Source organism: Propithecus coquereli, unplaced genomic scaffold (assembly GCF_000956105.1).
Source record: "Propithecus coquereli isolate 6110/MARCELLA unplaced genomic scaffold, Pcoq_1.0 Scaffold256, whole genome shotgun sequence".
Classification (NCBI taxonomy): domain Eukaryota; kingdom Metazoa; phylum Chordata; class Mammalia; order Primates; family Indriidae; genus Propithecus; species Propithecus coquereli.
The window spans coordinates 740,953-763,181 of NW_012148130.1; the positions used below are offsets into that span (position 1 = coordinate 740,953).

A 22,229-nucleotide genomic window follows, 5' to 3' on the forward strand; every position below is an offset into this window, starting at 1 on the left:
GCACATGATCAAATCAGCATTAGCCATGAACACATAAATCCTTAAGGCTTTCCCCTAAGGCCAGGTCTGTAAAAATGAGGCAAAAGACTGAGGGACAAGCAGGTGCATCTGAAAAGGCCAAACAAGCCCAACTTTCATTCCAGGGCAAGATCCACCGGCACTCGCAGAAATAGAGACAGAGAAACAGACTATTCTGCACTGGCCACGCTAAAATGAAGCTCCACGTGGAAACCCAGGGCTCAGCCCCCACCCCAGGGAGGGCTGTTCACCTTTGGCACCTACCACGACAGTTGTCTTTGGGTCTTTGCCAGCCAGCTCCCGCACGGTCATCTCCTCATCAGGTTGTCCAAAAGTGAAGTAATTTGGATAAAAAGCACCTGCCAACACAACCTGGAAAAGAAACTCATTTTCATGAAGTAACGGCATTATTTTATCAGTTATTCTCACCAACATCCCAACCTCATCCCAGCATGATATAACATCTATAAATGTAAAAGACGGGCATCTAGACCTTTCACTGACTAAGCAGAGAGTCACATTTCTGGTTATTTCACTATAACAGAAACGCTTTATACACAGTCTTTCTTCAAAATAGCCTCAGAATGAGGTTTAGGAAACAGCAGTGAGTTCAACGATGACACAAACAAAGCCCCAGGGGTTGGGCAACTCTCTCCACCTTCTCCCTGGCACACGTCCGCAGGTCCAGTACTCTAACAGATGTTCAGATAAAACTCCAACTGGGTAACTTAGACCCAGGGCAGCAGGCTGGCACCCAACATTCACCTTTGAAAAGCACTCTACAGAGTCCCTTCTTCAATAAAAATATACCCTGTTTGAAACATACACCCACAGAAGACCCTCGCCCAGCCTTAAGGCAATTTTACATCCAGAAAACTTCTCGCATTCCCAGCACACCCCGTTTACAGGCACCCACATTCACACCCGGTTCTGCACGCATCAGCCGGCCCTCGTCCAAAATCCAAAGCAGAAGCATCCTCCACCTACCAGGACACATTTTCTTCCTCAAAACTCCTAAGCCTCCATCCAACTGCTAATGATCAGAATCCACAGCCTAAGTTAAAATAATATATTCAGCGACATAAACTGAACAATATTAAGAGCATTTTCACTTTCTTAAAAGGCAAAACAACAGGATCTAAGCAATGATCACAGCTGGTGCTCTACACACAACACTCCCCTGGAAATCAGAAATGGGTCTGAATCCATTAAATAAATAAATAATAAACACCCTCTAAGTGCTTAATAAATAAATAAACACTCTCTAGGTAGATCATCAACTTAATGACACAGAGAACAAAGATAAGAATTTTTCTTGGTTCCCAAATACGGCGTGAGCACTATGGATCTAAAATCTTCAAAGCAGGTCGGTATCAGAAAGCAGGAGTCAGCACTTCCTCAACCACGAGCCCTGGGAAGCAGAAAGAATCAGTAAAGAGAAGCCAGGCAACTCCAGCACACCTGCAGGATGAATCGCTGCTTGTATATATACTCTGGGTCCATGACAGGTCGCCGCGAATCCACATACATGTTGAACTGTGAGATTCTATTCTTCAGTTCTTCATACAATTCAGCCACCTGAAAAAAACATCGAAATCTGGTATCTCAAACCACATGTGTTATCAGAATAGTGAAAACTCTAGCAAATAAGTGCACAATGGGATAAGTATGAACACGTCTATGGGATGAAACACTGCTATCAGAGCCATCTTATTAAAGATTAATTAATAAAGAATGGAAGAGACAATCAATACAATACTAACAGAAAATACCAGAACACGAAACTGGTTGGCATATGTTTCATGATGCCAATTTACAAACACACCCCCCTACTGGACACAGTGCCAATGCATAGCTGCAGTGTCCTGGGGGGCAGAACAGCAGATGACCACTTCCTAGCCCTCTGCCAGGAACAGGCACTGCTTCCGTGATCAAAAACAGGGTAAGTGACCAATGGCCAAACAAACGGTCCTTCTAAATGGAAAAGAATCAACATCCAGTTGAGATAAAGACTGTTTCATACAAACTGCCACACTTTAAATGTACACACATCAAAATACATAACTCTGAATACCTATGAGTTGATCACAAATTAAATTATCACAAAATTATCTCAATAAATTGCAAAAAGTAAAAAACATGCAATCACAAGTGTGAACATAAGTGGGGGGAAAACCACTAGAAAGAATTGAAAGGACAGAACTTAACAGCCATCATCTCCGAGGAGGGGAGAACCCCCCGGGACTGGGAAGGAAGGGAGCACACTCAGATGCTCGCCTGTGCGCACCTACATCACGGAATCTTCCAAGAGACCGGGACCTCACGTAACTGACCTAATTAAAAATCAAGCTAAAGTTATGCCACTTCCTCTAAAACGCAATAAAATCAGAAATTAAAAACAAAAAGATTTAAAAACATTTCTTTCTACCTAGAAACTATCAAAAACTCTTTTAAAAAATCCTGAGTCAAAGAGGAAACCACCATTAAAAGAATTACAGACAGGAACAAGATCCCTAGTTGTCAAAAATCAATGGGATGTCGACAAAACTGCTCACAATAGAATTCATAGCTTTAAATGCCTTTAATTAGAAAGACTGAAAATGTGAATGAATTAAGTATTCATTTCAGGAAGACTGAAAAAGTAAACCAAGAGACACAAGAGAACTAAATTAAAAGAAAAAGCAATCAATTACAATCCTCTGTCCCCCTCCCCTCCCCAAAAACCTGCACAGTAAAACTGACAAAATCAAAAGTATGTTGTCTGAGACTATAGTAAAACAGACTGAACATCTTGCAAACTGCACAGTGAAGTATTAATTCAACAGGTCTAGGATGTCCAGATCTAGCACATTCCAAAGACAGGTTTGGCCCTGGCCCAGCTCCTGAAAGGTAACTGCTAAGCCTTTGCAAATTACCCTGCCCGGTAAGCGTATCTTTGCCTACCTGGGGCCTTGTGCCACACCAGACAGTTTATGCTAGAATGCGATTTAAGAGAGATCAGTTCAACCCCTGCAGGGGCTCAAGACTGAATAACTAAGGTCGGCCACACAGGCACTCCAGGCCTCCAGGGTCCCCAACAAAAACCCCGGGCACCAAGCCACGGGTGAGCTTCCCTGGTTGGCAATACTTCACGCTTGTCGTCACACACCACTGCTGGGAGAATTAATCGCTGTCCTTAAGACTCTGACGGGAGAGGACACTGAGAACCCGCACCCAGTCTCTCCCGGCTTCTCCCTAAGCGCCTTTCACCTTGCTGAGTGTAACAGCTTTTCTGAGTTCTGTAAGTCCTTCTAGCAAATCACTGAACCTGAAGGTGGTCTTGGGGACTCCTGAACACATAAATATAATCAAGAAACAATGAGAGTACACAAATATCTGATATTCGGAAGGAGAAAGATGTTACCACTTGACATAGATCTGAATTAAATAAGAAATACTTAGAACTATACACCAAAAACTTAAAGATATAGATAAATTGGATACCTGAATGAGAAATATAACTCAACAAGAATGAAGCCAGAAGAGTTAGAAACCAGAATGGATCAATAACTATCAGGGAAATTGAAAAGAGTGTTTTAAAAAAATCCACCCCTCAAAAGTCACTGGTCCCAAATACTTTTATGGATGGAAACATATTTCCAGTTATTAAACTGCTAATTAAAAATATTCCTGGGCATAGAAAGGGGCTCACCCTACAAGGGTGGCCTAAAGCTGATACCGAAATCTGATAGTACTGTGCATGTATGAGGGTGTGCGGCACGTGCGCGCACGCGTACACACACACACACACACACACACACACACACTCCTGCAGGCCAATCTCACCTATGAATACAGAGGCAAAAATTCTAGAGAAAATATTGGTAATCAGAACCCAGCAATGTTTTGAGAGAAAATATTATAATCAAGCAGTTTATTCCAAGACACACAGCTTGAATCAAATGTAGGAAACCCACACTGTAGTCATTTATACAGTCATGCACCACACATCTCAGTCAATGACAGACCCTAAGACCAGTGGTCCCATGAGATTATAGGAGCTAAAAAATTCCCATTGCCTAGGTTGTAGCAGTCACAGCACACGTTTCTCACATGTCTGTGGTGATGCTGGTGTCAACAAGCTACTGTGCTGCCAGTCAGATAAAATTCCAGCACATGCAATACGCACAGTACGTAATACAGTGGACCCTTTGAACTTCACAGGTCCACTTACACATGGAATTTTGCTAACCAAACTCAGATCAAAAATACAGCATTCGTGGGATGTGAAACCCAAGTATATGGAAGGCCTAATTTTTGCAGACATGGGTTCCACAGGGCCAAATGTGGGCCTTGAACATGCGTGCATTTTGGTATATTTGGGGGTCTTGGAACCAATCCCCCAAGTATACTGAGGGATGACTGTACTTGATGATAATAAACAACTGTGTTACTGGTTTATATGTTTACTATACTATACTTTTTACCATTACTTTAGACTGTATTCCTTCTATTTATTTAAAAAAAAAAATGCAGCTGGGAGCAGTGGCACATGTCTGTAATCCCAGCACTTTGGGAGGCTGACGGGAGGATCACTTGAGGCCAGGAGTTTGACACCAGCCTGAGCAACACAGCAAGATCCTGTCTCTACAAAAAATACAAAAATTAGCTGGGCATGGTGGTACGCACCCGTATTCTTAGCTACTCGGGAGGCTGAGACAGGAGGATCGCATGAGCCCAGGCATTTGAGGCTGTAGAGAGCTGTGATGACACCACTGCACTCTACCCCAGGCAACAGAGTGAGATCCTGTCTCAAAAAAAAAAGGTAACTGTGAAACAGCCTCAGCAGGTCCTTGAGGGGCATCCCTGTTACTGCCCCTGAGCACCTCCCAAGCAGGACAAGACATGGAGGCAGAAGACAGTGATTTTGATGACCTTGACCCTGTGTAGCTCTAGCTAGTGTATGTGTTTGTGTCTTAGTTTTTTAACAAAAGTTTAAAAAGTAAAAAATAAATTTAAAAGTTTTTAAACAGATAAAAACTTATAGAATAAGGATATAAAGAAAAAATATTTTATATAGCTATACAATATATTTGTGTTGAATGACTATATTAATAGGTTAAAAATAAAAAGACCCTATATTTATCTCGATATATACTGAAAAGACATCTAATGAGATTACACATCCATTCCTCATCAAACTATACAGGGGGAAAAATTCCTTAACTTGAAAAAGAATATTTATTAGAAACTCAAGTAGTTACCATATTTAAAGATGAAAACACCACAGGCACTCCTACTAAAACTGGAAGCAGGCAGGAAATGTACTTCTTGGAATATTCATTACTGCCCTCTATTGTTCGTACTTAATAAACATTTGATAATTCAACTTTATTTGCATTCGTTTAGTCAAAAAATTTAACTCACCTCTCTAATTCTCTTGATTTGAATGTAATTTAACCGTCCCCAGTCAAGTTCATCCTTTAAATACATAAAAGCGTAATATTCAATATTAAGGTAATAAACTGGAGTTTAATTTGGCTACTGTAATGCATGTTTCATCTAAAAACGTAATGATGAATTTAAGACACTGAGCTGTTAAACAGTGCACTCAAGCTGTCCTTGTCCAGGAGCATCCAGTTTTGCACTGACGGCATAAACGGAAGACCTCAACCACAAACGTTACACAGGAACCCTTCTTATGAGTTCATCTGTCTCAAAAATTACACACACCTTGATTATCTTGGGAACAGACTGCATACCAACAAGAAAAATAATACAGCTGCGTCTAAAAGGCAGCTTTAAAGGGTAACTCGTATACTTACTGGTAGAGACATATCTAGGCACGGCAAATCTAAACACACAGACCTACAGTCATTTGAATCTAGTTGTTGAGGAGAACAGAAACTGACCAAAAGGAGAATAAAATGGAGGCTAACAGGGCAAGTTTCTTTGAAGCCCATTATGTAAAAATTAGCTGAAAACAGTAAAAGCAAAGTTTACAAGGCTCTTAATTTTGAACCAACATACCCCGCCCAATACCCACGGGCAGCCATCCCCAACCTTTTTGGCACCAGGGACTGGTTTCATGGAAGACAATTTTTCCACAGACCTTGGGAGCGTGGGGACGGGGTGGCGCAGCAGAGCTTTGTGGCCAGGGTTTGGGAACCGCGGGCCCCAGGTATGCAACACACACAGCCAGAGAGGCTACCAACACCTCAGAAAGATCAACACAACACGAAGATGTGAAGCAAGCACCGCCAGCCCCCCAAGCCTGGAGCTGCCCCCTCCCTGCCCAGGGGTGACAGACGCCAAAGGACCAGGCCACTGAGATCACGGCCTGCCACCCTACGGACAGCCTCTGGCGCTGGGACTGTCATGTTCATGCAGAAATCAAGCCAAGACAGTCCTCTATCACTCACAGCCATCTACAAGGAAACCAGGAATTGGCGACCAACCTTTGGATGCCGCAGCTCTCCTCTCTGCCTGCAAGCCTGCCACGTCTGGAATAAAGGATCCAGAGTTTCAAAATAATGTATTAGCCAAATCCACTTCCAACACATTGTGACCACAGAAAATTTACAAATTTAATTCTTTCAATCAACTTCATAAAACTGGACTCCCACCACAATCCACTACCTCCAGCAGTCTGTTTATTTAATGTTGGACACCAGCAACCCTAACAACACTTTCACAAGAGAAAGTGTTTCTTTCTACTTCACGGCCTATGGTATGAAAATGTGTTACGCTAACAACCTGTGGTAGCTGCTTTCGTAGGTGACACAACAGAAAACTTACTTTAAATGCCTCAACCAGTGCAATACAGTCACTCTTATTATTGCCAGAGAAACTCACTTTGCTCCTAAAACAGATAACAAAAAGTGTCATCCAATGCCATTGAAACAAAGTGGCACTTCAAATATGAATGTTAAATACCTGTATCCATCAAGATGCTGCCGAAAAGGCATCGCAAAAAAATTCTTCAAAGAAAGAGCTGCCGCTAACAACAGAAAAACCATAGAGAATGTAAGATTGTTAGAGTGGCACTGCATAAACCTTTATTAGCAATTATTCGTTCCCACACTTACCTATAATAAGACATTCATCTAGACATCCAAATACATGTCCAAGGACTATGAGTTTACCAAGGTGCTGGTTAACAGGAAGCTGGGCCAAAACTCTTCCTAAGAAGGTCAATTCACCGTCGTGGGGGTTCTCCTCTTCTCTCTGCCCGCTGACCGCAAGTGCGCCAACCTTTATAAAATACATGAGTGCCATTAGCAAGCAGTGACTCATTTACACTTTTTCCTTAAGGCAGAGAGTCCAAAACAAGAAATAAAGACCAAATTTTGGTGAATAAGGCTCTAAAAGACATCTAAAGTCAACTTAGGAAAGGGTGATGCTACCAAAAAAAATTGTTTTTAATTTGCTCTTGAAACTTAAAACACATTTCACTATTTTTTAAAAAGGATACTTCCACAAAAGTCTACTTAACTCACAATTTAAGAAATATGGCATGCACAGTATTAAATGAAGAATCCCAACAACCATATCATGGTGGCCACTCACAACAAAAACTTACTAAGCTATGTATAGAAAAAAAAAAATTCCTTAACTTGACACAGTGTATTTCATAGAAACCCAAGCAGGTATCATATATTCCCAGGTAAAACGCCAGAGGCATCCTCAACTTCAAGGGTCAGAAGCAGAATGTCCACAGCTTCTGTCCACAGAAAATACTATTTACATGTAGACCAAGATACATCTAAGTGCACCAAGGCCATGGCTTGGTGGGTGGGAGGAGAGGAGAGAGCAGAGGTGGTGAGTTCCACCAAGACGACTGACAAACCCGCTCTAACAGCACGCACAGAACCTGCAATCAACCACCACTCAGCACGCAGGCATTTTCCAAGCACATGCTGATCACTTACAACAGTCGAAATACCTGACAAACGGCCACATTATGAAACTTAGGTTTTTCCAGCACTAACAAACCTCGGCAGTCCTACCTCCTTGAGCAGAAGGATCGTGCGCTCGATGTCACTCAGACGAGGAGGAGAAAGGGCAGTTGCCAGCAAAGCTCGTGGTTCTCCCATGTCTAGTAATTTCACTTTCAAGATCGTGCTTCCCAATGGACAGCGCTGAAAAAAACAAAACAAACTTAGAAATAATAACTAAGTCAATTAGTCTATTCACATGACTACTGCTTGACAGAGAGAGAGGAGGAGGAGAGAAAAAAGAGAAGAAAAACAGGATCAAGAAAGAGAGGAGAAGAGACAGGAGACAGGAGAGAGAAGAAAAGAGGAGGAGAAGGAGAAAGAGACGATGATGGGGAGAGAAAGAGGAGGAAAAAAGGAAAGGAAGGAAAAGAGGGCAAGAAAGTGGGAGAAAGAAGAGAAAGGAGGAGAGAAGAGAGAGAGAGAGAAAGAAAAAAAGTAGATTCCATAATTATTAATTATAAAAGGAAACAGAAAACAGCAGCGTTTAAGGACACTCCTATCACAGGACGGATGCCAGGCAGCATTCCTGTTGTCAAGAATGTAGAACGCGAGTGAGGCCCCCAGTCAGCAGCCTGAGGCTTGCTCACGGGTACGCGGTCCTGTGACTGAAGAGTATGGTCAGCAATGACTTTCTGGAATCAAAATTGTACAACACTCAAAAGTATGTTACTTACACGGGTCAGTAAAACTTTATATAAAAAATTAACTTCGACAATGACCAAAGCGAATTACCAACATCTCCGGAACAACACGATCAGGGATGGAGTTGTCCCAGAAATCCTTGTGGATCAGTCTGTAACAGTATCCTCTAGACAATCGTCCAGCACGGCCTTCAGGGAGAGATGTGCAAACACCGCTGGGCATTAATTACTTTAACATCAGCATGAAGATATGTTTAAGAACAGCCATTAAATATTAATTAAGAAAAACCTTAATTATCTTCTACCAGACCAGGTCAGGTAAAACTTTAGAATAAGCTAGTGAATTCTTAAGTTATTCTTATTCTAAATAAGAACAGCTATGGTAAAAAGTTAGAATAAGCTGGAGTAAGATCAAGTGCAGACTTCTCAGTGACCACTATTATCCAATCCAACGAATGCTTCTAAAGAAAGCCACCTTCGCCCACATGCTGCAGAAACCAAACATTTCAAGTAACACGCATTTTCTGCAAATGCACAGTCCATACTAGAAGGTCACGGGGTGGCGACAGGCCCTGCTAGGAGATCCAGGAGGCGTCAGGCGGCTGGGGCTTCCCTACTTTCCACCCCTGCGGTCCCAGCACTGCTGCAAAGCGCTCTCCAGCCCCAGGTGCTTTCCATTAAACCACTGAGGGATGAGGATGCAAAGGCTGGTCCTGTGGAGCCCGTGACGTACACTGTTTGCTCTTGTGAGTCTGTCACGTGTGGAGTAGCAACTCCTCCATCCTAACACATAATGAAGTCAACTAAGGAGAGAGAGTGGAGGGAGTACGGGAGGTATCCTTAATATTAACAAATACCCAGATTTAAAAGAAAAGGAGCCACCCAGGGAGCTTTCCTTCCCTGCCTCCAGGGTCAGGAAAGACTGAGGGGGGAGTCTGGACCTCTGCCCCTGCCCCCCACCTGCCTTCTCCTGGCAGCCCCCTCACTGCCAGGAGACTGCTGGGGGCCTGGACTTCCTCCTCCCCCACTGCCACCTCCACACACCTCATTTGCAAATGACAGGATGGTCTAAGAAAATCCCAAAGAAATCACAAAAACAAACAAAAAAAGCCCTCCCACAACTAATTGGTGAATTCAGCAACCACGCAGGATACAAAATCAACACACAAAAAGCAATCACATTTCTAGATACTATTAGGTTGTTAAGTATGGAATGTCTGATTTCCTTAAGTACTAAGTTTGACAGTTATATCTCTGACATTTCACTTTTGACACTTGTTTTTTGTTTTTTAATTGTGAAGGTATATCCTCATTCTTTCGAATGCACATTCTGGCTTGTGATTACCTTTCAAAATTTTTTTAGAGTAATTTTTGTGAAACCATGGATAAGTCAAAAATTACTGTTATTTTCTGAATTCCATCATGGAACCAATGCAGTGCAGACAGCTCAAAATAGCAATGAAATATTTGGGAAGGATGTGGCTAATGAACACACACAGTATGTCGATAGTTTGAGAAGTTCCATTCTGGTGATTTTAATCTTGAAAATGAGCCATGTGGGTGACCTGAGACCCAGGTGGATAATGATGAGTTAAAAGCTGTAGTGGAAGTGAATCCATCTCAACCTACATGCAAATTAGCAGCAAGGTTTGACATTACTATTCCAACAATACTGGACTATTTGAAACAAACTGGCAAGGTAAAGAAGCTGGATAGATGGGCTCCACATGAATCAAACCAGCATCAGAAGAGAAATCTTCTCAAAGCTTGCTGTCACAACATAAAGGCAAACCATTTCTATACTGTATTGTTACGTGTGATGAAAAATGGATTCTTTTTCACAATTGCAAGCGTTTGGCACAATGGCTGGATGATGATGAAGTGCCAAAACACAGTCCAAAACTGAATATTCATCAAAAAAAAAAAAAACTACTGGTATCTGTTAGGTGGTCCAGCGCTGGTATTATCCACTACAGCTTCATGATCCCTGGCCATTTGATTACAGCTATGTCTACTGCAACCAACTGGACAAAAGAATGAGGATGCTTGCAATTAAGCAGCCATGATTGGTCCACAGAGATAGGACAATCCTCTTGCAAGACCACATGTCACACAAACAACGCTGTTCAAACTACAGAGGCTGGACTTAGAAACTCTCCATCATCCACTATATTCACCAGACCTTGCCCCAACTGACTACCACTTCTTCCAGGCTTTGGACCACTTCTCGCAAGAAAAAATATTCAATTCTCAACAAGCTGTGGAAAATGCCTTTCACAATTTCATCACCACTCACTCTCCAGGCTTCGTCACTGCTGGCATAAGCAAGCTACCGTCAAGAGGGCAAAACTGTGTGGACAGTTTAGGTGCATACTTTAACTGTACTGCTTCTTGTTTGAGATATAATAAACTACACGTTTGATTTAAATCGGACATTTCATATTTAATGACCTAATAGTAAATGAATGCGTGGAAACTAAAACTTAAAATGCCATTTACAATCACTCCAAATCAAATGAAATACTTAGGTGTAAATCTATAATAACACAGTATGTACAGGATCTGAACACTGAAAATTACACAGTACTGATGAAAGAAACTAAAGATGGACTAAAGAAATAGAAACATATGCCGTGTCCAGGGACTGGAAGACTCAACACGGGAAATATGTCAATTTTCCACAAATTGATCTGTAAGTCCTATCAAAATTATAAGAAATTTTGAGACACAGACAAGCTTATTCTAGGATCTATATGGAAAAGCAAAGGACTTAGAATAGTTCAAATATTTTCTTTGAAAATGAAGAATAAAGTAGGAGGAATCGCTCTATTTGATGCTAAGACGATTTCACACGGCAATCAGCAGAGTGTGGTGCTGGTGCAGGGAAAGATACACGTCAACGGAACAAAATCAAGAACCCAGACGTAGACCCACACAGGTACACTCAACTCGCTTCTCACAAAAGTGCAAATGCAATTTATACTGTAAATTTTTTTAAATTTTCTGTATAGTATGATGCTTTGTTATCTTTAAAAACCTTTCTGGCTGGGGTGTGACTGCCCCTCCCAGGGCTAGCCACTTCTTAGAGTAAAGGGCCCAGGCAGGAGCATGTCTGTGAGACGAAAACTATTAATAACTGATGCAGAGCCCCAACTCCTCCATCTGGACTGTGCACCAGGGGGCAACCTTCCTGCCTGGATCATCCCAGGGCCAGGTGCCAGGCAACCAGGGATCATCCCAATAGTCCACAGTCCACCAAAGTTATTCAAACTAGACAATCCTGAACTATTCACCTTGCCCTGCCTTGGAAACCCAATAAAGGCCATGGCCTAAACCCTTCCTTCCCTTCTGCCTCCTGCCCATAATGGCATCTTTCCCATGTGGCCCTGTATGGTGGTTTGTGACTCCTCTCTCTACCTGTAGGACAAACTTTGTTTTCCTGAGTCTCTCCTGGGTCTTCTCTTATGGACACACATGACTGACCATCTCCTAAGAGAACACAAAGTACAAGGCAACGGAAGGAGGATTCAGTGGTACTGGAGCCATAAGATATCCACAGGCAAAGAAACAAGCCTCAACCTAAACCTCACACCTTATACAAAAACTGACTCAAAATAGAAATTAATTCAAAATGAATCATGCACATAAATGTAAAACCATGAAACTTTCAGAAGAAAAAACAAAAGCAAGGCCAGGTACGGTGGCTCGAGCCTGTAATCTCAGCACTTTGGGAGGCTGAGGCAGGAGGATCACTCAAGCCCAGGAGTTCGAGGCTACAGTGAGCTATGATCCCACCACTGCACTCAGCCTGGGCAGCAGAGCAAGACCCTGTCAGAGGGGAGAGGAGGGGAAGGGGAAAGAAAGAAAGAAAGAAAAGAAAAAGGAAAAGAAAACACAAGAGTAAACTCTTCGGACCTAGGGCTACATACAGAGTTCTTGTACATGACACCAAAAGCATGAACCACAAAAGAAAAAACAGTAAAATTAGATCTCATCAAAATTTAAAGCTCTTTCTCTACAAAAGTCCCTGGTAGGAAGATTAAAAAACAAACTACAGACTGGGAGAAAATATTTGCAACCACAAGTCTAACAAAGGACTGGTATCAATTATATCAGGAGCTCTCAAAACTCAACAGTAAAAATACAAGCAACTCAATTAATTCAACTGACATAAACAGACATTTCAATCAAAAGATAGAGATGGCAAATAAACACAGAAAAAGACATTTAACCTCATTAGCCATTAACGAAATGCAAATTAAAATCACATCCGTTAGAATGGCTAAGATAAAAAACAGTGGTCATACTAAATGCTGGCAAGGATGTGGGAAAAATGGCTCTCATACACTGCTGGTGGGAATGTAAAATGGTGCGGCTGCCACGCAAACAGTTTGGGACAGTTCCTTATAAAACTAAACGTACTCACCATATGATCCAGCAATTGCAATCCTGGGCATTTATCCCAGAGAAATGAAAACTTATGGCCACACAAAAATCCGTACATGAATATTCATAGCTGCTTTATTCTTAATAACCAAGAACTGGAAAAACGTCAAATGTCCTTCAACAGGTGAATGTACAATGGAATCCTACTCGGTTAAAAACAAAACAAAGGAATGAACTACCAATACAAAAGCACCTTGGATGACTCCTAAAGACATTATGATGAGTGAAAAAAAGCCAATCTCAAAAGGCTACACACTGCATGATTCCATTTAAGCAACACCTGGAAATGATGCTACAGGGTCAGGAGCAGGGTCGGCGGTGGCAGGGAGAGTGGCAGGGCAGGTGCAACTGAGAGAGGGCAGCCCCTGAGCAGCGGTGGGACACTTCCGTATTCTGATCATAGTGGTGGTTACACAAACCTGCACACGGGGTCAAACTGCAGAGAGCCCACCCCAACACACACACCCACTCATGGACAGAGCAAAACTGTGAAACTAAACAAGGCATATGATTTAACAGTAATGCACAATGTCAGCTTCCTGGTGTTGATACTGTACTACACTTAGATGTCCCAACAGGAGAAGCTGGGAGAAGGATTCACAGGATTCAATGTACTATATTTTTGCAACTTCCTGTAAGGGAAAAATTTTGTAATAAACTTCTAAGTACAGAAGTTTTGAACATACAAAAAGGTACCCAAAGGACAAAACACCTATAATCCCGAAGTGCTGAGACTAAAGGCATGAGCTACCGTGCCCAGGCTATGACCCTACTTTAATGGCTACTTAGTCATGCTCTCACACCCCCTCTCCAGGAAGTCATTTCAGGAGAGGTGCTACAGCAAAGTGGTTAGGAATGTAGACTGAAGCCACATTTCTGGGTTCAAGTCTCAGCACCACCACTTCATAGTATGACCTTGAGCAAGTTGCTATCTCTCCGCATCTTAGTTGCTTCGTTAAGAGACGGGAATAATTGGTGCACGCCTGCAGCCCCAGTACTTTGGGAAGCTGAGGCAAGAGGATCCCTTGAGGCCAGGAGTTCGAGGCTGCAGTGAGCTATGACAACGTCACTGCGCTCCAGCCTGGGCAACAGAGCGAGACCCTGTCTCAAAAAAAAAAGAGAGAGAGAAAGAGACAAAGAGATGTGAATATTAATAAATGCACTATGTACTTACCTCACAGGGTTGTTCTGAGGGTTAAATGAGCAAATAAAATTCTTAGAATAGTGTCTAGCATGTGGTAATCATTCAGTAAGTGTTGCCTTTATTATTTTTTTGATACAGTAGTTTTATTACCCAATGGGTATTCTTGGAAGGGCTTTCCACCCCTCCTGAGAAGGTTCTCTAATAAAAAAACAAGCCAGTTCTCAGTCCACACCAAGTATGCTATCCCCGCCCCCCGAAGCTAGTTCCCACCACAGGTGATCTTAACTTGTCCCAGGTGTGCCACGAATACACCTCCACTGTGGCCAAAGCAGCCCAGCCCCAACACTGACTGCACACTTTCGTCTCTGCCCAGTGATACGTGTGGAAGACGCAGCAGACTCTGAACCCTCTGTGGAACCAATTTCCGAAAAATAACTCTGGAAAGATCAAAAATTGGAGAGGAATCACAGGAAGTTTATCAAAAACTAACAAGTGATCCACTTGGCTTCCATGACTACTCACCAAAAAGTTTTAAATTTCGCTGTGAAAAAATGGTAGTGTTGAGATAAAGGGGGTTTACCCACCATGTACAAAGACCTAAGGCGCCGGAAGAGAGCAGAAGCGTGGTTAAGCGGATACTCTGACAGTAGGAGATGCTATTGCTTAAAACAACAGAGGAAGTGTCTGAGTAAAGGGAAAAGCAAAACAGAGTTTACAAAGACACCTGACTGTGCCGCCGCCTGACCCCGATGCACTACTGTGCTCGGACGCAAACGTCTTACCTTTTCTCTGGTTACAACTGGTTTTAGAGGCCCAACTCAATCGCAGACTCTGATAATTTGTGTCTTCATCACAAACCAGTGTTCTAGTCAAACAAAAATCTATAACTGCCATTTGAAAAAAAGGAATGTAAACACCATGCTAACAAGACGTCAGCGTATAATACATCACAATGCATAGTGATAAAACAGTATGAAGCACACAGTCTCAGGAAGTAGTGGACACGCAGAAACACCAGCAACGTGCTGGCCACTCCTCACTGCTCAGGACAGGAGGATCACCATCACACGCTATCTCGCCAAGGACTGGGAGTCTCCGGGTGTGAAGAATGCATAACCTGTGAGACCTAATGTGTCATAAGAGGGGCCTGCCTGGACTGCACCCTAAAGAATGACATTACGACAGCAGTTCAGAAGAATGGCTCATGCACTGGACTGCCAGGTTTCAAATCCTGCATCTGTGTCTGTGTGTGTGCATGTCTGTGTAACTGCATGTCTCTGTGTGTGCATGTCTGTGTGTCCCTGTGTCTGTGTCGGTGGAAAGTGGGCAGCTGTATACACTGCTGAGTCTCCCTGCACATCAGTGTCCCCATCTGTAAAACACAGGTGACAGAGCCCTGCAGCTCTTCCGGTGCATCTACAGGAAGGAGCTGTCCTCTCTCCCCAACCCTCCCGTGCTGAGTCTGAAGGGGCAGCAGGTGTCCTGTGTCCTCACTGTGGCCTCCCTCCTCAGGCTACCCCTTGATGCCCCCGCCCCAGTCCCTGGCCCCCCAGTCCTCTCGCACTCTCCAATACCACCCTCGCCATGGTTTGGGCGATTTCAGTACCCACTAAAACACTGCTGGCCGCATCTAGCCTCTAGCCCTTGAACCCCTCCCCTCCAACCATCTTGTCTCCACCCTAGTTGAGTGATTGTTTCCTACTGTGCACCCTTGGCTCTGTCACTCTGCAATGCAACCCCTCCTAGATCACAGTCTGAAACATCTGTCCCTGGAACCAGAACTCCTGCCTTTCCTCCCCCTGCTCTCGGAAGCCTACCCCACCAACCCTCATCCCACAGGGGACCTGCACCCGTCCATCTCATACCTGCTGCCCCTCCTGACACCTGACCTCAAGTCCATGAGCCACCAGCGCAGTCAGCCTCGCGTAGCCCTGGGATCTCCGCGTCCTCCTCACTCTGTTCTACTGGCTAATTCCCTCACAGCGCTGGCTAAGCACAACTCTGCACCTACACCGTGCAGCTAACACGCACACGCTGGGGAGGGAAGAGCAAAAGCAGGCCAGCGCTCAGGTGGCCCCCTTAATTCCTGGTCACCGCACACTTCTCATGCTTTCCCCCTAGGTGGCCGAAGAGGCAGCGGCAAGAGCAGGATCTCCTCCAGCTCCTGGCCCACACTCCTTGCGTGCCTGCCTCATCCTCAGGCACTCGGCCTTCTCTGCGATGGCAGGTGTGCCAATCACCCTCCCCTGCACCCTTCCCCTCCCCCAGCGAGATCGCTGGCAGGTCTCCCACCGCCCCGCCCCCCACTCTTTGCCTCCCGCACAGGAGAACGTCTCCGGAGCATCACCTGACCCCACTGGTGCTCGGTTCACCTCCTACGGTTCTTTCTTGAGCCCATCCCAAGCAGATTTTTGCCTCCACAAAAACTGCTCTTGTCAAGGTCACTGATGATGGCCACGTTGCTAATTCCCATGGCCAGTCTTTAGACTGGCTCTTAACTTGACCCGTCATCAGCATTTGACATGCTCTTCCTCTCCCCCCACCTCAAAACCCTTCCCTCCTTGGTTTCTGGCTTCCACACTGACTGATTTTCTTCCCGCTTCCCGGGCTGCCCCTCTGCAGCACCTCTCCTGTCTCCCACCTCTAAACCCCAGGGCCGCCTTCCCTCTGTGCGCCTCCTAGAGAGCTCTGCCAGGCTCCTGGCCTCAAACACCGCCATCACTGACCACCCAGCCGCTCCTCTGCCCTGTCTCCAGGCTCGCACAGCTGACTGCTTCTGCGACATCCACCTGAGCATGTAGCAGGTATCCCAGACCAAACCCAAGCTCTTCACCTCCCCGCCCCGCCCCTTCCAGCCTTTGTCCTCTCAGGGGAGAATCCATTCTCTCAGCTCCTCAGGCCACAGGTCTTGAGAGTCACCCTTGATGTCCTTCACAATCCTTGTGTGAAATCCACCAGCAAAGCCCCACGAGCTCTGCCTTCAAAATCCACCCAGAGTCTGCCCGCTGCTATCCTAGTCCAAATGCCACCGATTCTCACCCAGGTTACCATGACATCCTCCTAATTCACCTCCCTTTTCTCGCCTTTGCCTCCTTTTAGTCTATGCCCAGAGAGATCTGTAAAATGAACTTTAGGTATGTCATTCCTAGTCCCAAAGCTCACCAACAGTCCTCCATTTCACTCAGGAAAGCCAAGACCTTGTCCTGCCCTGTTAGGCCACACACAATCTGGGACCCCAACCGTCCTGAAGCCTCTCCTCCAACTGCTCTCTCCTTTGCTCTCGCTGGTCCAGCTCTCCAGACCGCCCTGCTGTTTTGTGACTGCGCCAGGCATGCTCTTGCCTCCTCTTCCTCCCCCCAGAACACTCTCCCTGGATGCCCAGGTGGCTCGCCCTAACCTCCTCCCGGACAGGATTTCAATGCCACCCTCTGGGAGCGGCTTCCCTGCCACTCCACCTTTCCCAATACTCCCTACCCCGCACTCCCCTGCTTTTTCTTCTTATACTCAGCATCATTTAACTTACTACATATTTTTATTTACCTTATTTATTGTTTACCTTTCCAATACCTGCCCCTGAATGTGTCACGGGAATAAAGACTTCTGTCTGTTTTGCTTACTGTTATTTCTCTGGCACGGACACAAAACACCTGCCAACAATCTTCTGCCCTGGTCTATCTGTTCCAGCCACACTGGCCTTCTTGTGGCTTTGCTATCCTGTTCCCTGTGCCCAAGCCACATTTTTGCATGGCCCGATCCTCATTCACCTGAGGTCTTTGTTCAAATGTCACTTCCTCAAGGAGGTATCCCCACATCACTCTATCGAAAAGATCACTTTCCAATAACCATAAATCCTTTCCCTGATTTGTTCTCCTATGTAATATTTCTCTCCACCTGAAATTATACACACGTTTTTACCTGCTAATCCCTGGTTTCTCCTACCAGAGCAGTCGCATGAGGACTGAGGCTGTGTCTTACCCACCACTGTACTCCTAGCACTGAGAATAGGGCCTGGCACATGCACTGGATTTTCAACTATCAATGAATGGATTCAGAACACTCGTTAGTGAAGCAATCTCTCAAAGTAATCGAGGGCACACAGGTAGAAGACCGGATGCCCACGTGGCTTGCTCTGGAGCTGGCACGGCATCCTTCTGAGCTACCTTCAGGAACAGAAACTGCCTGGGCTCCTTCCCCAGCACGTGCCTGCCCCAGTCACAGAACTTTACCTGGGCAGCCCAAAGCTCTGTTTCCCACAGGCCCATTGAAAAGCCCCCAAACACTTCCTGAGAGCAGCCTTGTCCCAAAGCATGAAATGAAATGCTGAACTGAAAGGGTGGGAGAAATTATGTGAAACTACTTTTCTAAATTCTCTCTTCCAAAATCAGAAGAGATAGGGAGGAAGAGGAGGAATAATTCCTGACGGGGCAGAGAACCCTATCATGCAGCACTACAGTTCATGTCAGGAGGCAAAACATAAGCATCTTACCATACTTGACATCTGGCACTGTGACGGAACTCTCCGCAATGTTGGTGGACAGAATGATCTGTCAAACATCAAAGAAAAGAGGATGATATTCTTACTATATTCTGGACATCATTAAGCAAAGTTTAAAAAAAAAAACAATTCTTAGGCTCAAAAATTATTTAAGAGCTTCTTAATGTAAATTCTGAACTCAAAGTTTGAAATTAGCTATTTTTCTATTTTATACAGGTCACAATTGATCAAGCTGCCCCTGATGTAAGGAAAACCAGCCACACACAACACAGCGGTGCTTAAAAGCAAGTAAGCAAGACACAAGGCAAAGAGCCGCTTCTGACCTCTGACATGGGGGCTTTGGAGGGAGTCCCAGAATTACCCGAGGGCAAAAACGCAGAACCAGGTTAAAATTCAGAAGAAGGACTACTAGTTGCCCTGGAATACCATCCAAGGTCTAGGCTGCCCTAGAGATCCAAACAGTCCATGGAAATCAAGGGAGCTGTCAAGGCCAGGGTCCCCAGTCATCTCAAGCAACTCTAAAAGGGTCATATGAGAACAATTCCATCATGCACACATAACCTGAAATTACAGAAACCCTCCTAAACCCAGACTAAGAACACGGCTTATTACCAAAGTCACCAAAGTAGTAGCACAGACAGCAGAACAGTTAGAAAGTTTAAGAAATAGCAAAAAATAATTCAAAGGCATCGAAATCTCTGAACTGAGGAAATAAAAAACATTAGCTTTTGAGCAAACTGATTTACAAAATAACACACAAAATTAAATAACATACCTGGCTCATCAGGTGAGTGTCTAAGTGACAACCCACCAGCCACGGAACACACCACAGAAACAAGCTAACATGTTAACACTTTTCATTAGTAGAGTCTCTAAGGAAAATTTACGTAAAGTGCTTAGAACTTGTCTTCCAAGCTTTCCTACCTTTCTGTACCCAGGGACTGGACTTAAAAATACATTATTCTGTTCTTCTAAAGTCACACTTGAATGGAGTGGATAGACCTGTAATCTAAGAAATTACTAAAATAAAATATCCATAAAGAATAGGTATGCATGAGATACAAAAACAACTATGCGTTGAGATAATTAAAATTATTTAAGGCAGAAACAGTGCAATGGTTTAAAAGTGAAAATACAGCTATATCATTTTAAACATACCTTTTGTGAACCATATTTGTGAGAAGTTCATGCATATAGTTTATTTCACCCAGACCTAGGGAAGAAAAAAAGTAGAGGGGTAAATAAACAGATTTGTATTTACTGCTAAAAACCAACCATTAAATTAAAGTCACTACATCTTTTTCAAAGAAGGCCCTACCAATTCATTTTATTTGATTTTTTTATCCTCTTCACCTAAGTGTATCAGAATCACAAGTAAAAATGCACAATGACATTAATTAGTAGTAACTCAGAAATACGGGGGAAAAATATTCTTCCATTTTCCTTTCCACAGCAGTGACTCACTAGAGTTGCTGGCTGTATGAGTAGTTTTATATGCTCCCCCCTCAGGTTTTTCAAATTTCCTACAATGATCATGCAAAACCTTTACAATCAAAACATAATATGTGTAAAGTTTTGGTCACAAAGATGTGCTAACTTTTTTAATTAGGCTTAAATAATGTTTGCTAACATATAAGGCCTGCATGGGCTTTTGCCTCAGCCTGAATTATCAGTATTTAAGTTTGCTATGGGTTGAATCCTGTCCCCCCAAAAGATAAGTTGAAGTCCTAACTAACCCCAGTGACTAAGAATGGGACCTTATTTGGAAAGAGTTATTACAGATGTGATAAGATGATGTCATACTACAGGAGGGTGGGCCCTTAAACCAAAATGACTGGTGTCCTTCCAAGAAGAAAGGGAGAGACACAGGCAGACACAGAGAATGCCACATGACAAGAGAGACAGAGAGAGCAGTGACACAGCCATAAGTCAAGGAATGCCAAGGACTGATGGTCAACACCAGAAGCTAGGAAGAGGCCAGGAAGGATTCTAACCAGAATCTCAAAAAGAACATGGCCCTGGGGACACCTTGATTCTGGACCGTGAGAGAATAAACTACTGTTGTTTTAAGCCACCCAGTTTGTGGCACTTTGTTACAGCAGCCCCAGAAAACCAATAAAGAACTGTTCACAAAACATCAATTAATAAAATACATAAATACATACCAAACTTGAATTCACATAAACATATTTTTTAAAAAGACAATAGCCTAAGTGTAAAATACTCCTTATAAATATTTCCTTCAGGCAATGTTTTGCAGTTAAAAAGTACTTCATTTTGGTATTCTTTTTTGTTAATTTTCTTTCAGAATATTACTGGGGTACAAACATTTTGGTTACATAAATTGCTTTTGTACTGTTTGAGTCAGTTATAATGTGCCCATCACCCAGACAGTGTGCACTGTACCCATTAGGGGTGAATTTACCCATCCCCTCCTCCCCCCTCCCACCTGCTTGATTTCCCATGAGTGTTATTTCCATACGTGCATGTAAGTGTTCATCGATTAGTTCCTCCATTTTCGCATTCTTAAGCTAGTATCAATGTGGCTTTGCTTTGGTGATTTTTTTCCTTAATATTATACACACAGTAGTCATTTGATAAATACTTATTAGGCAAATGTAACGCCACCCAACTGTCACCTAATGGTTGTTTCCTGTATATAAAATGAATCCACACCAGTCTAAGCAAAAGTGATGAAAGTCTGAAACTTACATGCTGCATTCTAAAATTAAATGAGCCACTTTCATTGCATGCTTTTTGTTCTCCACCACTATAAGCACAAATACTTTTATGCTCTATATACTACCTTGCAACACAAAATATTTGAACTTTTGTTATGATGTTTCATTCAAGCTATAGTACTTGTTAAAATAAATCAATTAAATCATTTCAAAAAAGTACAATTTAACACAAATCCATCTTATCAGAGAGGTATTTTAAGAGCCTATTTTCTCAACACTGAGAAAGGAACTGGAAGACTTCCCTGATGATTCTCATGGTATTATAATATTAACAATAATATGTTTTATTATTATTATATTAAATAAGCTTTCAAGGCAGATTGAGGACAATTACCTCACATTTATAACCATATACATGAAATGCAAATTTAACAAAGCCAAATATTTTACTGGAAATTTTGAAGGTGGCAAGACTGCCTCCAAAAAGTAGAATTCTTCACTATCAATAAAAAATCTTTTACCAATACAAGGGTTATAAGAAGTCAAATCAAAAGCCACATTTGTTCACATTCTCAATGTTTAAAAAGAATAAGCACATGTGCCAAATACCATTTTTCATAATATGTGCTAGGCACAAACTTAGCCTCTATCCAGTGTATTATAATTCCAGGTCACAAAACGATGACATTCACACCTGGCAAAAACACCAACACACTGCTTCGCTCCGATACAAACTGGGCACCTGACCAAGTCTTGTTCCTGTTAAAAACATGATGTGCACAAATATTTAATCAAGGCTGTGATAGTTATTGCTTTCTAGAATCC

The 22,229-nt window shown here is 43.2% G+C and overlaps 1 protein-coding gene across 1 annotated transcript in view; it reads right to left on the reverse strand.

Moving 5' to 3' along the window:
- The window catches only part of TDRD9 (tudor domain containing 9), a 129,602-nt gene that overhangs the window by 33,859 nt on the left and 73,514 nt on the right, over positions 1 to 22,229 (reverse strand). Inside the window, exons 8-21 of the mRNA XM_012647054.1 lie at positions 22,099 to 22,163; positions 19,882 to 19,936; positions 19,648 to 19,732; positions 18,715 to 18,772; positions 15,011 to 15,115; positions 8,730 to 8,827; positions 8,007 to 8,138; positions 7,086 to 7,251; positions 6,934 to 6,997; positions 6,796 to 6,859; positions 6,456 to 6,500; positions 5,425 to 5,478; positions 1,480 to 1,596; positions 283 to 390 (exon numbers count right to left, since the gene is read on the reverse strand). Of these exons, the coding sequence (XP_012502508.1) occupies positions 283 to 390; positions 1,480 to 1,596; positions 5,425 to 5,478; positions 6,456 to 6,500; positions 6,796 to 6,859; positions 6,934 to 6,997; positions 7,086 to 7,251; positions 8,007 to 8,138; positions 8,730 to 8,827; positions 15,011 to 15,115; positions 18,715 to 18,772; positions 19,648 to 19,732; positions 19,882 to 19,936; positions 22,099 to 22,163 (1,216 nt within the window). The remainder of the gene's footprint in view (positions 1 to 282; positions 391 to 1,479; positions 1,597 to 5,424; positions 5,479 to 6,455; positions 6,501 to 6,795; positions 6,860 to 6,933; positions 6,998 to 7,085; positions 7,252 to 8,006; positions 8,139 to 8,729; positions 8,828 to 15,010; positions 15,116 to 18,714; positions 18,773 to 19,647; positions 19,733 to 19,881; positions 19,937 to 22,098; positions 22,164 to 22,229) is intronic.